This window comes from Babylonia areolata, chromosome 1 (assembly GCF_041734735.1).
Source record: "Babylonia areolata isolate BAREFJ2019XMU chromosome 1, ASM4173473v1, whole genome shotgun sequence".
In the NCBI taxonomy this organism is placed as follows: Eukaryota; Metazoa; Mollusca; class Gastropoda; order Neogastropoda; family Buccinidae; genus Babylonia; species Babylonia areolata.
Window position 1 is genome coordinate 92628880 of NC_134876.1, and position 18238 is coordinate 92647117.

The following is an 18238-nucleotide window of genomic DNA, read 5'->3' on the forward strand; positions in this document are numbered from 1 at the left end:
CTATGGGTCTTACAAGATAAATAGGTTTGTATACGTGCATTTGTGAGAACACAGTTTGTAACTCAAAGCTTATCTAAACAGTAGACAGAGTGAGAATGGAGATATGTATCCATGGGGTCATGGACTTGTCAGTGTGATCATGAACACCTTGTTTATCTGTGAACACCAAACAGCATTCATATTTTTGCATACAACGAAGATGATTTTTTCCTATTTCATGGCAGAAGTGTGTTGGGTGTATGTTTTGGTGACTGTGAATTTGTTATTTGCAATTAAAAAAAAAATAATAAATAAAAATTTTATATATATAATAAATGAATATATATATATTATATATATATATATATATATATATATATCTGGAATATAGACTACTGAAAGAAAACTAGACACAAAAGTAAACTTTGGAGAATATCACTTTCTTCAGAAGTCCATGTTTTTCCTGAAAGTATTGCTCATAAATGGACAAGAAACGTATGGTAAACTGTAATGTTAACAAAAACAGTTCTTTGTAATGAAAAAGTTGGTTGTTGAAAAAGAGCCAGTTCTTAGTTGCCCCAGACACAAGAGACCAGGGGAACCGCATTCAGCATTAGTGTTCTGCAGACTGCTTTCTCTTTCTTTAGACACTACAGTGATTCAGCACAGTAAAATTGCTGATGAACCCTGGTTCAGTTTCAGAAAGCTAATTATGGGTGAGCGTTTGTGTATAAAGGAGAGCATGTGTTTGTGTCACTGAGAGAGAGAGAGTTGGTTTTAAGTGTTCTGAATGTTATAAAAAGATTTTCTGTTGTGATGTGTGTGGCAGGGCGTGTTAGGACTTTTTTGTTGGTTTGATTTTTTTTCTTTTTATAATCTCAAAATTGTCATTACAAGTTGATTAATAATTTACAGTAGATTTGTTAACCTTGTGGTTTCTGAAAGTTTTGAATGAAGTGTAAGGAGAACAAAATCACTGTACATTTCATTTTTGTTCTTTATTTGTTCATAATATTCTTTTTGTTGGTTGTTTGTTTTAGAGGTTAGTTGGTGTTTGTTTTGTTGTTGTTGTCGTTTGTGTGTGTGTGTGTGTGTAGTTTTTTTTTGTTTTTTTTTTTTTTTTGTTTTTGTTTCAATCCCCAGGAATTTAAATTTCTGTGTGATTTGTAGTATTTGTAATAAAAGTGAAGAAGCCCTTCTCCATGGAGATATTGGCAATGTGGATCTCCAATTTCTGGGAATTTTGTGTTGCAAATTTAGTCTTTTCTATTGATCATACTGTGTGCTATTGTTTCTGTCTTTTCTTTACAGTGTCTCTCTTTTTCATTTGAAGTCTCTTTTTTTTTTCTTTTTTTTTTTTCTCTTTTCCCATTTCCAGCCTATTTGATGTTGTGAACTACAGACGTTATGGATGGGCATTTTTCATGTGTTTTTTTGCTGCCCTTTTTTCTGCGTGTTCATTTTTTGTGCGTGTGTGTGATTTCACTGCATTATTTATGAATACTATTTATGGTTTTTCTTTTTATCCTTCTGTTATATAATCTGTATCAGCGTGCTGATGGTTCTTGTAGTTGGTGCATGGTTGGTATTTCTGTTTCCCGATCACACCTCTCTTGACACTGATTACATTTTTTTTTCATTGATGTGTGATTCAGCTTGCTGATGGTTCTTGTTGGTGCTTGGTTGGTATTTCTGTTTCCATATCACACCTCTCTTGACACTGATTACATGATTTTTCATTGATGTGCGATCTGCATGCATACACACTTGATACTGATAATATTGATTCAGGCACAACCAATGACAGTCAGTGCTTATCACTGTGTTGACAAGGGAGATCAGAAGAATCTCAAATCTCCAAGCTTAGTTCACTAGGGTTTAAACCAGCCATGAAAAAATTAAGATCATTCTAAGTTTTATTCTAAGGATAGAGTGATAAGAATGTATCTACTATACAGGTGTAATAGTACCAATGGAAGATGAAAAATGTATAATGAAGGCTGTGCCGAATCTGACCATTGTTGAGATAAATGGATTGTGAAAGAAAAGCGCAAAGTGAAACCACATGACCGCAATTGAACTGTTGTGTTTGGGCCTTGAGTCCGACTTTCTGCTGCAAGAAAGTCAGCAGTTGTCTTATTTCAGGAGCAACATTAACTCAACAGTGTCGACTCACAATAGCTGTCCAGTCTCAAACAATCTGGATTGGTCACTTTTTTGTTTTGGAGGGGATAATATGGCTTCTTTTTTTTTTCTTTTACAAACCAGGTTAGTCGCTGTATTTACTTATACTGTACTTATATTTCTTCTTGTTTTTATATGTATAGATATGTGATAGAATCATTTGAATTTCCCATGATTTGTGGGTTTTTTCTGTTTTTATTTCTAATTGTGTGAATTTCTTTTTTTATATATCTATTTTTATTCCTTGACACTACATTTTATGAAGCGATCTGGCTATCTTTTTGTGAGCTGGTAGGTCATCCTTTTCTGACATGGAAACTGTTCCATGTTGTGCAGCAATGTCATGTTTAAGACAAGCAGTACTGGTAATGTTCACTGATGTCAGCAACTGAACTAGAACAACAACAGTAGTACAATGTGGTAAGATTTACATCAGTCTTGCAAACTGTAAATTATTAATCATCATGCATGTTGTTTGTGTTTCGTTTCATGTGGCAATCTTCAGGGGATACTGCTTATTGGACTTGGAGGAATTTAGTTGTGTAGGATATATTGTTTTCAAAATAAATGTGTGGGTATTGGTTGTTGAAATTAAACGGAGCCTGGTTTGACAAGCATTTCTGACCTCATTTATGTGTAGACTGTACATTTGTTAGCATGCCTGTGTGTGCATCATTGCATATGTTTGAAAGTTGGTATGATGAGTGAGGTTTGAATAAATTCAGACTTCATACAGATGTGAATGAAAGCTCTTGGATGCATGTTTTGTGTTAATTGTCTGATGTGCTTTTGGTTTGATGTTTGAGATGATGCACATGTGTGTACATGATTAAGAGAGAGAATGTACTCCCACCTGTTTTATCGAATTTACATCCGAATTGACATCCATCTGTGTGTTATTTCCTCAGTGAGGAGATGAGTTGCCCAGAACTGAGGTGTTTGAATATTGAAGCCAACACTGGAAATCACATTGATTGTTATCTGTTGGAGACATATGGCTGTATCAGCTTCAGACACAAGGAACCATACACGTGACAGTTCAGCAAGTTATGTGTGCTTTGACAGGATTTGAAGTTTAGCAGTGTGTGTCGTTTGTAACGGTAAAAGGTTTGTAATTTTTGCTGGGTTTGTCTGTTTAAAGTTACGTGGAGTATTTTTTTGCTGTGGCACGTAACATGTTTCATGTGTCTATGATCATGACTTACATTCAGCTGGTCGTATGAACTGTCAGGTTACATGCTTGGCTACAATAATCCAAAGAAGTTAAGAAAATTAGGTGTGTTGAAAGTGGTATGGTCCGAGTGCATGCTGTATTTATTCAAGAGTGCCTGGTGAGGGCGTACTGAGGTTGCAATGGGCAAACAATTGCTGTTGACAAAAGTTGTGCTTTTGTTTTTCATTCAGGGATTTTTTTTTTTTTTTTTTTTTTTTTTTTTTTTTTTTCTTTTTTGCTGGTGGAAATACAGTTTACAGGATGGTTTAGCAGTCATGAATGTTTTTGATTCATGATAATTTTTGTTTTATTGTCTGTATATAAATTGTAGTTTATCGTCATTATTGAAACGGACACACTGACAACAAAATGCACTGTTACAGTGGACTGATGTTTTGTGATTGGTGGTCTGTTCTGCACTACACCTGTGGTTTGGGTGAATGGGGAGCAGTATTGGAACATAGCATCCCCTTTGCATTCCCTGTACCTGGGGCAATATATAGCAAAAAATTTTTTTCCTTCCGTTGTACTTACCCTTTACACTTTTACTCCTTGTGTTGAGAAGAGAGTTGGAACAGACACTGCAGGAGAATTCACCTTACCACATTTACTCCCTGGCTTGAGAAGAGAGTTGGGACAGACACTGCAGGGGAATTCATCTTTCCACATTTACTCCTTGTGTTGAGAAGAGTTGGAACAGACACTGCAGGGAATTCACCTTACCACATTTACTCCTTGTGTTGAGAAGAGAGTTGGAACAGACACTGCAGGGGATTTCATCTTTCCATATTTACTCCCTGGCTTGAGAAGACAGTTGGAACAGACACTGCAGGAGTATGGTGTTTTAGTGGAGGTGGTTTTTTTTCGTTCGTTTTTGTGTGTGTGTGTGGTTTTTTTTTGTTTGTTTGTTTTTTGTTGTTTTTTGTGAATAGACCTTGCTGGGTCAAGTTTCAAGGTCATGTGTCTTTGTTAGTTCGTACTTCAGCTGTCTTAACTTACAGTGTGGGTAGGGTGGGTGGAAATGAAGAATGATGGGGGAAGGAATTGGGCATAACGTTATGTGTATTGTTTATTGTGGTTTTGCCAGATCTACAGAATTATTGGCATTGATAGAGATGTTTTAGATCAGATGTTCTGCAGAATGACTTGTCACAGACTGTTTTGACAGATGTATAAGAAATAAATCTGTTGGAAGCTGCAGAAATCTTCACACACCAGTGCACTGTGCAGTTCATCGCTTCAGGGGGTTGAGAGTCAAAAGGCACAATCTGCTGTGCTGGTAATTTAATGTCAGGATTTTGTTTCATCATCAACAAACATTACTTTTGCCGACACTCATGATTTGCACTATCAGACCTCAGCTGCATGGTTGATACTGAAGGCTGTAACTTGAAATATTGTTATGTTAATGGAAATTGATCCATTATAAAGAGTCGCATTTGTATCTGTTCTTGTTAGTGCTGTTGAAATGAAGAAAGTTAGCGGGGGGAGGGTTGAAGGGTGGTGGTGGTGGTATACTAGCTGATTCCTGTAAATGTGAATGCAATTCTGGCAGAGAAATGACCACAGACTTGTCCTGAGTTTTCAGGTTTATTTGGCAGCAGGGAGGGTGGGTAATGGGACAGTTGCCTTTCCCCATGTCACCAGTTTGGCCTTCTGTCCTCGCTTTCAACTTACAATTCTTCAGATCTGTCAGGTCCATGTAGACACCTGTAAATGGCAGTGATATGAAACAAGTACTGCTGGATAGGTTTGCATCCCCTGACGCTTCTAAAGTGTTCTCCTCAGTGTGCATGTGTGTGATAGATTATGATTCACTGTGTGAAGTGTCCAGTGGTGTGCCATTTGCAGAGCAAAAAACGTCAAAAGTTTATGTATATGCGTGTGTGTGTGTGTATATTTTGGGAATTTTATTGTGTGATACACAGTGTACATGATGTTTTAATTTATAACCCGGGGAAAAAAGAAAGTGCAAGCATACTCTTGATGTTGCATGTCAAAAAATGTGTCCGGAAATAATGTCACAAGCACACTGTGTGTGTGGAGACGAGTGTGTGCAATAGCATGTTTTCCCTTCGTTGTTATTGCTGTATTTGGTGATAATCTGATGGGATTTTTTGTTGTGCGCATGATGGCATATCTGTTTGGTGTGGTTAGATGTACAAGGGATGTTCATCAAAGATTTCCCATGGCCCACTTCCCATGGACTGAGAGGAATGAAACTTGGCACAGTTATTAGTCTTTCTCTATATAGGTACAAGCATGGGTGACACATTTCTCCCATCGTTTATGTAGCTGTGAAGACCCTACCACTGTAGAAGTCTGCAGGTTATGCCACCAGCATCTTAATCCACCATAGCACTTGTAAAAAAGAAACCTATGAGTTCAGAGAAGCAAATTGCCACGTGAACTATATGTATCATTATACATGTACAATTTCAGTTACCTACAAAAAACAGAAGTAAGTCTGAGAAAAGGTTAAAGAACATCCCTTATAAAAGAATTTGTACAACATCTAGGCTCTGAGGCAGTACATTCTGGAAGGGTATCAAATGGCTGGATAGATATTTTGTGAATTCATTGTGACGGCTTCAGTAAATAATTTTGGTCACAACTCTTTATTAAGTATATGAATAAAGCACAGCCAAACTTTATGGTCACATGATTGGATTGCTGTGTCAAAAACTGGCCAGAACATGGCTCAGCTACACACAAAGATTTACTACATTTAGTGTTGTGAGTATGCTTACTCTCTTTTTAGATGACGTATGATCATACTGAACGTTTGCCCATTTCACCCACTTTAAATGTGTAATAGCTGAACATGCAGGGAGGGCAATATATTTGGCCTGAGTGTTATTTTTCTTGTAAGATAATGAGGGCAGTGTCAGTTTAACAATGGTTTTAAGATTCATGCCAGTGTTAAGTCTTATAAGATCAGCAGGCAGACCTACAATTCTGCTTTCTGTGAAGTATATGCTTGTGTAGGATTTTTTTGGGTTTTTTTTTTTTTTTTTTTTTTTTTTTTTGGTTTTGTTTTGTTTCTTTTTTTTTTGGATAGAAAGTCCACAGAGTATACAGATAATCAAATCAGTATTGTTGGACTTTGTGCCTAAAGCTCCATTTCATGTGACCTTACTGATATATCAGAGCTGTGCAGTGGCTTGGGTGTTGAGAGAAATTTGGTCTGTCATGTACTGTTTTCTTGTCAAGAAATGTGTTTCTTGTAAATTTTGTTCTCATGGAATAAGGGAAGAACGAGAGAGAGAGAGAGAGAGAGAGGGATTAATTTATTTCTTCATGGACAGCATATATGTGTCATATGCCCCAATCAGCTGTCTTTAAGGATTGCTCCTTTTGTATGAATGGTGTTGACCAGCTGTTTTGCTTTTTTTTTTAATGGTCACTTTGCAATGCTTAGACAGTAGTGGTAGTTATTTTATAGGCATAGGCCATCCTGTTCAAACGTTTTCAATCAGTTCCAACTAAGTTTTTTGTACACACATGTATGCATGCATGTGTAAGAAAGAACTAAAAAGGCCAAAGGTTGGAATATTCATTTGTGCTGTCTTGTTTGAACTATAATAATGCTCATCAGTCATACAGATTTGATCCATCCTGGTAGACTCTGGTGATACCTGACATGACTTGGATGGTAATTTTTCTTTTCTTGTTATCAAAACATTGCAAGTTTACTTTATGTTCATTTTTCACACACCTGCCCTGCTGATGCAGAATTTAGATTTGTTTTTGAGACTTTTTCTACCAAATAGCTTGTTTAGAGATGAAGCCAGTGTGCACAAACACAGTGAGATGCGCACACTTCTGCAGTTTCAGTATAGTGCCAGAGTAGTCACTGTATCACATGTGAGAACTATCACATGCCTGATATGGGCACACCAATGAAGGCCCTTTTTTTTTTCTTTTTCTTTTTTTTTAAGGGAGAAAATAGATGATTTGAAACCAAAAACAAAATCTGGTCTGTGTGAATGACTTCAGTAAAGTTAAGTTGAACTGTTGGAACTAAAAATAAGATCTTGCGGGTAGGCTGATCTTTGAGTGCATTTTTTGGCGAGTGGAGCACTGCAGATTATCTCCTACTTACCCTGCACCCAACCCCACCCTCCTTCCCAATGAATTTTTTTTTATATTTTTTTTATAAATAATGTTTCAACCCAAATCATGAATGAAAGGAGGGAAACTAGGACAGAAATGTTTATGTGCATTTAAATGGTGAAGGATTCACAAGTTACATGTTAGATTTGTCTTGGCACTCTTGTTAGCTTTCCAAGTGATAACAGTTTGCATGCATTAGAATGGGGAAGGATTCACGAGTTACATGTTACTTGTGTCTTAAAATTCTTGTTTACTTTCCAAGTGATAAAGATGACAGGTAGATGAAAGAATGTCTTTAAATGAGAAAACCGTGTAATTGGGGAAGAATGTACCGCATGATGAAACAAGTTTTATCATTTCCTGATAAGAATCCATTGGAAGAAGCTTTTATGAGCGCACATAAACTTGCACAAACACTTTGATGTGGCCATGACAGTGCTTCAGTCTTGGCTCTGATGCTCTGTGTGTGTGTGTGTGTCTGAGGTGAGAGAGTGTGCGCGTAGTTCTAAGCAGGCCAGTATTCACAGAGCCTTCATCGGTGAACCACACTTTGTACATTTCTGCTGAATGTTCAGCAGGATAGAACCAGAAGCTGGCGATGTGATGCTCTATCAACATTTTTTTTTTTTTCTATAACGGGAGGCAAAAAATGAAACATGAACAAATGTAAGCTTTCTAGTCACTGGTAATTCTGACTGCGGTTAAAGTGAATGGTATGAGGAATAATGCACAGCATATGCCATTCAGGACAGCCCTTACAACATGCAGTAAATATACTGGGAATGGGAAGTTAAGGGTTTGAAGAGTAAGAGAGTGGACAGGGTGGGGAAGTGGGTGAAATGAGGATTATTAATTGTGAAGGCTACAGTTCTTTAAAAGAAAACAGAAATCTTTCATACACTGTAATCCATAATGCAAGTATTGTGCTTGCAAGGGAGCTTTGATATGTTTTACTCTGCTGCTCCGTTTCACATCATTTAGCTTTAGAAGTTCTACCCATCTCCCTTTTTGTCATCACTTTTGTTTTGACATACCAAGCCAGTTCTGCATCCTTGTTTGTATACACATATTCTTTCCTTTTTTCTTTCTTTTTTTTTTTTTTAAGTAGGTTTGTTTTATTATTGCCATGCTTGACAGTTGTGACCAGATTGATGTTTGGATATATTTGAGTACATTGAATGACAAAAGAAAAAAAAGAGAAAAAAAAAGATTTGACGATGTTCACAATTGATATCAATGGCAGTTCTTGTTTGTGTGTAAAGTATGCAAAAAAAAACAACAACCCATAATTGTCTTGTGTGTAAATAAAGGCAGTCATGTTTTGAGTGTTTCTCTGCATTTGCTGTTGTCATGAGAAATGAAGTTTCATGGGTTATTGCTGTCTGTGTTTGTGAGAGAGAGAAACTGAAAGAAATGATTGTGCAGTCAAACAGTACACATCATCCAAAAATTGAAGGTGAGGAAAATCTCCCTATTTGTAGTAGTAAGAATTCACAGTATTCAATTCAGTCTAAAAAAATCAACAATATTCAATCTAACATTATTTGATAAACCCAGTTTTGGGGTTTCAACCTCATATTTAACTTTGCTGTGCATTTTCCACGCAGAGGGGAGTACTCATTCAGTGCATTTGCCACACAGAAGAGGGAAGTTCTTGTCAGTCTGGCTCTCTGTAAGTGTTATTAAATTTCTCCGGATGAATGGCCCGATCAGACCTTAGATACTTTGTATTTTTGGAGTGGCACCAAATTTCCATAATGACTACGAGTTAAGTATGTGGAGTGATGGCCTAGAGATAATGTGTCCGCCTAGGAAGCGAGAATCTGAGCGCGCTGGTTCGAATCCTGGCTCAGCCGCCGATATTTTCTCCCCCTCCACTAGACCTTGAGTGGTGGTCTGGACACAAGTCATTCGGATGAGACGATAAACCAAGGTCCCATGTGCAGCATGCACTTAGCGCACGTAAAAGATCCCACGGCAACAAAAGGGTTGTTCCTGGCAAAATTCTGTAGAAACATCTACTTCGATAGGAAAAACAAGTAAAACTGCACACAGGAAATTTTTTTTTTTTATGGGTGGCGCTTAGTGTAGTGACACACTCTCCCTGGGGAGAGCAGCCCGAATTTCACACAGAGAAATCTGTCGTAATAAAAAGAAATAAAAAATCTTAACTGACCTGTCCATGCTTCACTGCGACCAATAAATGCAGTGTGTGTTGCTGTGCCTGCGAGCAGGAGTTATTTTCAGGTTGACTGGCTCAAGTGAACAGTGTGTGTCAGCAGTGGTATCTGACCCACTTTCGTCTTGGTCACAAGGCAGACAAGGGGCCTAATCATGGCTATATAATGTTCTGAATTTTATCGGCTTCAGACTCTTTGTGCTTTCCTAGATTTGTTTTCAAGTCATCAGTGTGTGCAAATTTGGAACAAAAAATATGGACACTTTCATCATCTCACTGTATGATAGTATAAGAAGGGAGAAGTTTTTTTGGGGGGGGTTGAGGGGGGCTTATTTCTTACCTATTCAAATGGGTCATCTGTAGGGTAAGTCAGGTGTGCCTGTGCACCAGAGTTGAGGAATGTGAACGCCATGAGTTGGAACACTGCCCTACTAGTAACACCTGACTAGGAAGTGAGCGTCCATGGGTTTCAGTCCCATATACAGCCCCAGATTTTTACTCCCACCTCCACCAGACCTCGAGGTGGTCTGTGTGCTAGTCATTTGTAAGAGACCATAAATCAAGGTATCATGTGCAACATGCACTTGCAAAAAGAAATAAAAATAAAGAATGGTGTAGCACGCTGGCTAAGGCTTTCTCCAGAGAGAGCAGCCCAAGTTTCACATGGCGAAATATGTTGTGAAAAAAGATATTCAATACAAATAATTTTTTTTAAATGATATCAGAAGTGATACTTTCTCCAGGGAGAGCAGCCCAAATTTCACCTTTTTAAAAAAAAATATTAGAAGTGATCACTTAGATACGAAAATATACTGAGAGCCCCCACGTTGTATATCAATAGTTGAGTTCTTTAAATTCTGTATCGTAAGTCAGAAACTTGCCACAAGCTCATCTGTTTGCTTGCTTGGTGTGTGACATCTTGACAACTGCTTAGCTCAGAGTCTGTGTTCAATGAAAAAACAACAACATATCAATAAGGAAGATACCTTGGTCCAAGGTCAGCGAATCGAAGTAAAACTAATAGACGAAAAATAAAGAGGCACCGAGATGTAGCAGGGACAATACTCACAAACGAACCACACAGTTATTTGTTCTTTGCACGTTCTGTATTCACAAAAATATTTTCTGCAACATACTACAATTTACTATTCAGAGATACTGGAACATGTCTGATACATGTATATTATTATAATTCACTAATATACAACCATCTTTCTTCAAGATGCTTCAAAAGAGTACATGTGTTAAAACCGTTTTACAGCAGGTATCATATGGAACAATTATACAGCCAGTTTATGTAAGTTAAAACGGTGACACATGCAGAATCACATACCATGCGTTTTCCTGCCAAGGTCTTTGTTTCAGTATCAAGAAAACACACACACACATCACGCACATGCTAAAAATGGACACGCTTCCAGTTTCAGTAAAGGAGGCATCAAAACTTGTGGACTGACCCAGAAAGGATCCACATCTGAAGAAAACTACAAAGGGGGGCAGGTGCCAATCAGCAGACTGGTCCGATCCTTGAGAGCCTACCATAAGTGTGATGTATAAACAATATTTACCCTAAGATGAAGTAAGATAAATCAACCAATAAGTAAAACAAGAGCCTACCATAAGTGTGATGTATCAAAAATATTTACCCTAAGATGAAGTAAGATAAATCAACCAATAAGTAAAACAAGAGCCTACCATAAGTGTGATGTATCAAAAATATTTACCCTAAGATGAAGTAAGATAAATCAATAAGTAAAACAAGAGCCTACCATAAGTGTGATGTATCAAAAATATTTACCCTAAGATGAAGATAAATCAACCAATAAGTAAAACAAGAGCCTACCATAAGTGTGATGTATAAAAAATATTTACCCTAAGATGAAGTAAGATAAATCAACCAATTAGTAAAACAAGAGCCTACCATAAGTGTAATGTATAAAAAAATATTTACCCTAAGATGAAGTAAGATAAATAGACCAATAAGTAAAACATGAGCCTACCATAAATGTGTTGTATCAAAAATATTTTCCCTAAGATGAAGTAAGATAAATAGACCAATAAGTAAAACAAGAGCCTACCATAAGTGTGATGTATCAAAAATATTTACCCTAAGATCAAGTAAGATAAATCAACCAATAAGTAAAACAAGAGCCTACCATAAGTGTGATGTATAAAAAAATATTTACCCTAAGATGAAGTAAGATAAATCAACCAATAAGTAAAACAAGAGCCTACCATAAGTGTGATGTATAAACAATATTTACCCTAAGATGAAGTAAGATAAATCAACCAATAAGTAAAACATGAGCCTACCATAAGTGTGATGTATCAAAAATATTTCCCATAAGTAAGATAACCAGTAAGTAATTTTTTTTTTCAATGAAAGATGCATCCAACCAGTGGTGTGGACAGCTCTGGAAAGCAGTTCATCACAAACTGTGAACAGGGAAATACATGATGGAAGGGGAAAAAAAACAGTCTTACAGGAATGCTGAGACTCCTGCTCAGTTACAGAATTTGTAAGCGTCCCCCGATTTCCCCTAAAAAAATAATAATAATAATAATCAAAGACTGAACAGAGGTAGAACCAAAAAAAGGGACAACACTACCACAGAAGTAGGACTGTAACACAAAAGTGGTTTGTTTGTTTTTTGTTTTTATCTTCCATCCCCTGAATTGAATACAAAATGATAAAAATGAGAATCTCCACAATTCAGGGCAGTTTATAACAGACTGAATATCATGGAAACTGGCTGGTGTTGATACTGAATATCATGGAAATTGGCTGGTGTTGATACTGAATATCATGGAAACTGGCTGGTGTTGATTCACACAACCAGGCAGCCAATGGTCTGCCCTTGGACTGAAAGAAACCAGATGGCCTATAAAAGGGGAAAAAAAAGAAAAAAAAAGAAAAAATAAGTCCTTTGTTTCACAATGTTTTCTATGTCAAATTGCATTTTACAGTGGAAATCTTTTCTTTGACACAAGGGGATTTTAAAGTACAGAAGCTCAATCTCGAAAAAAGATAAAAGATGGAAAATTGTTCCCTGACACACTGGAGAATGAGAAATAAAAGTGAAAAACAAAACTACAACCAACCAACCTTTAACAATGCTGCAGAAATAAAACCAGAAGCTTCTTTGACTACAGATGAACACAAACTATGTGTAGCTGTTACAGTGCAACCAACACAGCATCTCTCAAAGATCATCGCATACATTAAGTGACAGCAACTGTTTTCACACCTCTGCTACTACAAAAGACAATCACACTTATACTATGACTAGGAGCTCTGAGTATATTACCAGTGTACACCAAAACATGTATGTAGATTTTCAACAGTTGGTCAGTAATGTCAAGACAAACTATGGTCTCAAAACACGTGAATCAGTCACTGTAATACAAGAATAGTAACCAGCCAAGATGCGCGCGCACGTACACACACACATACACACGGTCAATGCAAAGTTGTCAAAGAAAATCAAGAACATATCTGCAAACATGCCTGTATCATTTTGGCTGAGTCATATTTGGTGTTCCAACAAGCATGAAATACAAACCATCCACAGTAATGTTACACTGAACTCACACTTGGCTAAACAAATGGTGCAGACTGTGTCTTGTTTCAACAACTGATATAATACTGATGCTTTAACAGTTATGAAATAGGGCAGTATTGCTTTGAAAACAGCTGCCTTTAATTCTGTGCATTTTTATCTTTCTTTGTTTTTTTTTTTCAAAAAGAAATTACTGCAAGTTGGGCATTCCATTGGGTAGGGAATGAAAGGAGATCTGACAGTGAATGTCTTACGTATCAAAATTAAAAACAAAATCCAGTTCAACACTCAGAATATTTCTCTCAATTTATCTCATTTAATATACTACAAACCCTTCAGCTGCTGTGAAACTCTTTCCACGAAAGATGATTCATTGATTAAGCTGCCATTCAGTGTGTTGGCAACCACTTAAAATGCTTAGTGTTTGTTGTATAAAACTATTTCCAAAAAAAGGAGACCTTTTTGTTGGTAACCTCTTAAAATCCTTACAATTTGTTTACATTTAAAACTACTTCCAATGAAGAAGACCTTTCTTACATTCTGGTTAAATTCATGTGGAATGAAGCCCACATTGTTTCACAAAGTTCGTCTTCCCCCCCCCCCCCCCCCCTCCCCCCCTTATATCTCGCACAGATAAGCGCAGATGATCAGGCATTTCCTCTCGCATTCAAACTACTGCACATACTACGTCTCCATTCAACACAAGTCTTTACAAGCCCCTTTTTTTCATAACCATAACTTTCTGACAACAACGACATATATATATGCATATACATCTGACTGTGCCGTGTCCAAGAGGCTGTGTTGGAGGAAAGTAAGGGGCGAGCAGCAGTGGTTGCCCTTTTCAAAAAAACACACAATCACTTGTGAGGTCACCACTAAATACACTTGAATAATGCTTCTGGTATATTTGTATAAAAACTGCTGAGGACCAACAAGGTAAAAAATATTCTCTCATGCGTCATCGCTGTAACTGATGATGTGCTATCAACACAGCAGAGATTCTGTAAACCTGAAGTCATCAAACAAACATAAGTCTATAGCATAAGTAAGAGGGGTCACAAAAAACTAAAAAATTACACAAAATCCTTCAAATACAGCAAATATTTTAGCGATGAATATCAAGAACGTAGACAAAAAGTTTCTGTTTTTTAACAGTGGTTTTGTGGGTTACAACATCATAAACATTTCTTATTCATTCATGAAGGTACCATTTTGTGTGACATTGCCTTCACATTCAGTCCCAGCAGCTAAGAGGCCACTTGTAAACATGTAAAAATCTATTACTGTGTCCATAAAAAACAAAGTCCAATTTAAACCTTTTTCTAGATTCTGGCGCCATATACAAAGACCAGAAATAAGTATCAGTATCAGTAGCTCAAGGAGGCGTCACTGCGTTCGGACAAATCCATATACGCTACACCACATCTGCCAAGCAGATGCCTGACCAGCGACGTAGCCCAATGCGCTTAGTCAAGCCTTGAAATAAGAAATGCAGCAAGTGCCAAATGGCTACCTGTCACAAAAATGGTAAAGATCAACAATTTCACCATGTTCACATTTCAATGAACTGTTTTTTTTCTAAAACCCATTTAACATTTTTTTCTGAAAAAAATAATTAATGAGATATATCAATTGAAATAAAACTGGTTAATAAGTGGTTAGCAAGTTACAGCTTGTCAAATTAGCTTTAGTAAGTAATGAAAACAATGGTCTTTTTTTCTTTTCTTTTTTTATAACTTCAACGTCTGCATCCACTGAATAATGAGAAAAATAATCCATGGAAGGGAGAAAACATTTGTTCTAATCAACTGTAAATAGATTTCAAAACTCAGCATTGATCTGTTTGAGCAGCATCAACATTGGTCCAGAACTTTGTGAGGCATTGCAGTCCACATACAAAACACATACATACTGTTACACACTCACGACTTTCTGTCCACTCTTTTGTCTTCTCATTTGAAGAATATGGAAAAACAAAGGCAAACAAAGCAGTGAGAAATCGACCTTCAGGCACTGTCTGATCAGATCTGTTTTCCTTATCACTACGGAATCTTATCTTGAATCCCGTGTGTGGGCAGAAAATCTTGATTCGCTCATTGGCTATATATTGATACATAAATTATGATACGCAGAAATAACATCTCTCTCTCCCTCTGTGAGAACTGAAAATATAGTCAGCACACATAATGGTACACCACAAAATGTACATGTCATCATTCCTCCACTTTCATTCTTTCCTTCCCTCTTCCCCTCTCACACACAAAGACACAAACCTACATGTTCACTTGCAAGCACACTTAATGTTCCATTCTTTCCACACACACACACACACAAAATAAATAATAATAATTTCAAAAAGGTGAAATGTGCCAAGCATCTAAAATTTCATGCATAACATTTAACTGCAACTCAAGGGAGTCACAAATAAATTACAATTTCAATATAAACACTAATGGTGATGCTGGTGACACCTGTATCATAAAATGTGAAGCATCAATAAAAATTCAACTTCTGGAATGCATTAAAATGAACTATAAAAAGATATCTATTCCCTTACAGTAAACAACTAAGACTGAAAAAAAAAAAAAAAATCCTGATCTGCACAGTAAAGAAGCACCTTCCTTCTCCTCACAGAAAAAAAAAAAAGCACCAAGTAGATGTGGTCATTCAAAAGAGGAACTGAAGACATCCCCAATTCACACCTATCCTTCAGTGAATATTTTCACATTCTCTCCCATCAATTTTATAAACAACATCAAAAACAAAAGAACATCCATGATAAACGGTTCCATGCATTCTCATAAATTACCAACCCACACACACTCACACAGACACACACATGCACAAAATCCTGCTATCATTTCTCACTTGCAGTCCTCCTCATAATATTTATGCATGATTCTCATGGGAACACTTGACAGAGGGTCAAGCCGACAGAGACAAAGTCCTGGGGGAGACTTGACAAAATCCAAAGATCACCATCACCATCACCACCATCATCATCATCACAGTAAACACAGTTCAGGTCTCTTGCATGGAGTGCCCCGTGGCGTTCCTGCGTCGTGCCGCCAGCATGTCGTAGAACGGGTTTTCGTTGATGCTGCCTCTGTGGTGCATAAAACAGAAACAAATAAAAGAATACACAAACAGTCAATCATCTTCTTTTTTTTTAAATAGTACAATAACAGTAACAGTCGTTAATAGATGTCTCCACATGAAATGATGCAGTAAATAAAAAATAATAAGTACAGATCCATAAACTGTAAAAAAATCAAAAAACATACAACTTAAGTCACAACATACAGGTGTGGTGGTAAAATCGTTAGAACAACAGGTCTCGTCTGAGTTTCCTGAGTTCGATCCCCATCACACCTGGTGGGTTAGAGATGGAGATTTTTCCAATCTCTAAGGTCAGCATGTGCAGACCTGAGAGAGCCTGAACCCCCCTTCATGTGTATACATACGTAGAAGATCAAATAAGCATGGTAAAGATCCTGTAATCAGCGTCAGCGTTCGGAGGGTTATAGAAACAAGAATATACTCCAGTATGCACACCTCTGAAAACAGAGTATGGCTGCCTACATGGCGGGGTAAATAAACAAAACAGTCATACAAGTAAACTGTTAGATGAGTGTATAATAATAATAATACTAATAATGGATAGTTATATAGCACACTATCCAGAAATCTGCTCTAGGTGCTTTACAAAAACGCTTTTGTTAACATAAAACATCACATCTGTTACATGCACACACCAAAATGTGACTACACACACACACACACACACACACACGCACGCACACACGCACGCACGCACACGCACACACACACACAAACGCTGCATACATACATTTTAACATACATGTGTATCTAGCAGCTACCTGACACCAGCTACTTATAACAGTGTATAAGTGTGTGTGTTTGTGTGTGTGTGTGTGTGTGACTGAGACCTGACTGAATGACACAGGAAATGAACTGATAAGCGCCCAGTGACAGCTGTCAGTCAGTTCTATCCAGGTAGGCAGCCTGTTGTGCAAATGACTCCGTGTTTGTAAAGTGCTTTGAGCTTGGACTCTGACTGAGGCGTTATATAAGTATCCCTAGCATCATCATATCATCAATTCATACCCTCCGATACTACACATCAGTAACGACATACCTGATACTACACATCAGTCACCACGTACCTGGTACTACACATCAGTCACACCACATACCTGATCCTACGATCAGTCACCACATACCTGATCCCACACATCAGTCACACCACATACCTGATACTACACATCAGTCACACCACATACCTGATACTACACATCAGTCACACCACATACCTGATCCTATGATCAGTCACCACATACCTGATCCTACGATCAGTCACCACATACCTGATACTACACAACAGTCACACCACATACCTGATACTACACACCAGTCACCACATACCTGATACTACACACCAGTCACCACATACCTGATACTACAATCAGTCACACCATACCTGATCATATGATCAGTCACACCACATACCTGATACTACACACCAGTCACCACATACCTGATACTACACACCAGTCACCACATACCTGATACTACAATCAGTCACACCATACCTGATCATATGATCAGTCACACCACATACCTGATACTACACATCAGTCACCACATACCTGATACTACACACCAGTCACCACATACCTGATCCTACGATCAGTCACCACATACCTGATACTACACAACAGTCACACCACATACCTGATACTACACATCAGTCACACCACATACCTGATACTACACATCAGTCACACCACATACCTGATCCTATGATCAGTCACCACATACCTGATCCTACGATCAGTCACCACATACCTGATACTACACAACAGTCACACCACATACCTGATACTACACACCAGTCACCACATACCTGATACTACACACCGGTCACCACATACCTGATACTACAATCAGTCACACCATACCTGATCATATGATCAGTCACAC

At 37.6% G+C, this 18238-nt stretch overlaps 1 protein-coding gene across 3 annotated transcripts in view; it reads right to left on the reverse strand.

Moving 5' to 3' along the window:
- Nucleotides 1–13841: 13841 nt before the first annotated feature.
- The window catches only part of LOC143289230 (cytohesin-1-like), a 72137-nt gene continuing 67740 nt past the window's right edge, over nt 13842–18238 (reverse strand). For all 3 annotated transcript variants that reach the window (XM_076598211.1, XM_076598202.1, XM_076598219.1), the window contains one exon: nt 13842–16340. In XM_076598211.1, the coding sequence (XP_076454326.1) occupies nt 16256–16340 (85 nt within the window). In that variant the 3' untranslated portion in view covers nt 13842–16255. The remainder of the gene's footprint in view (nt 16341–18238) is intronic.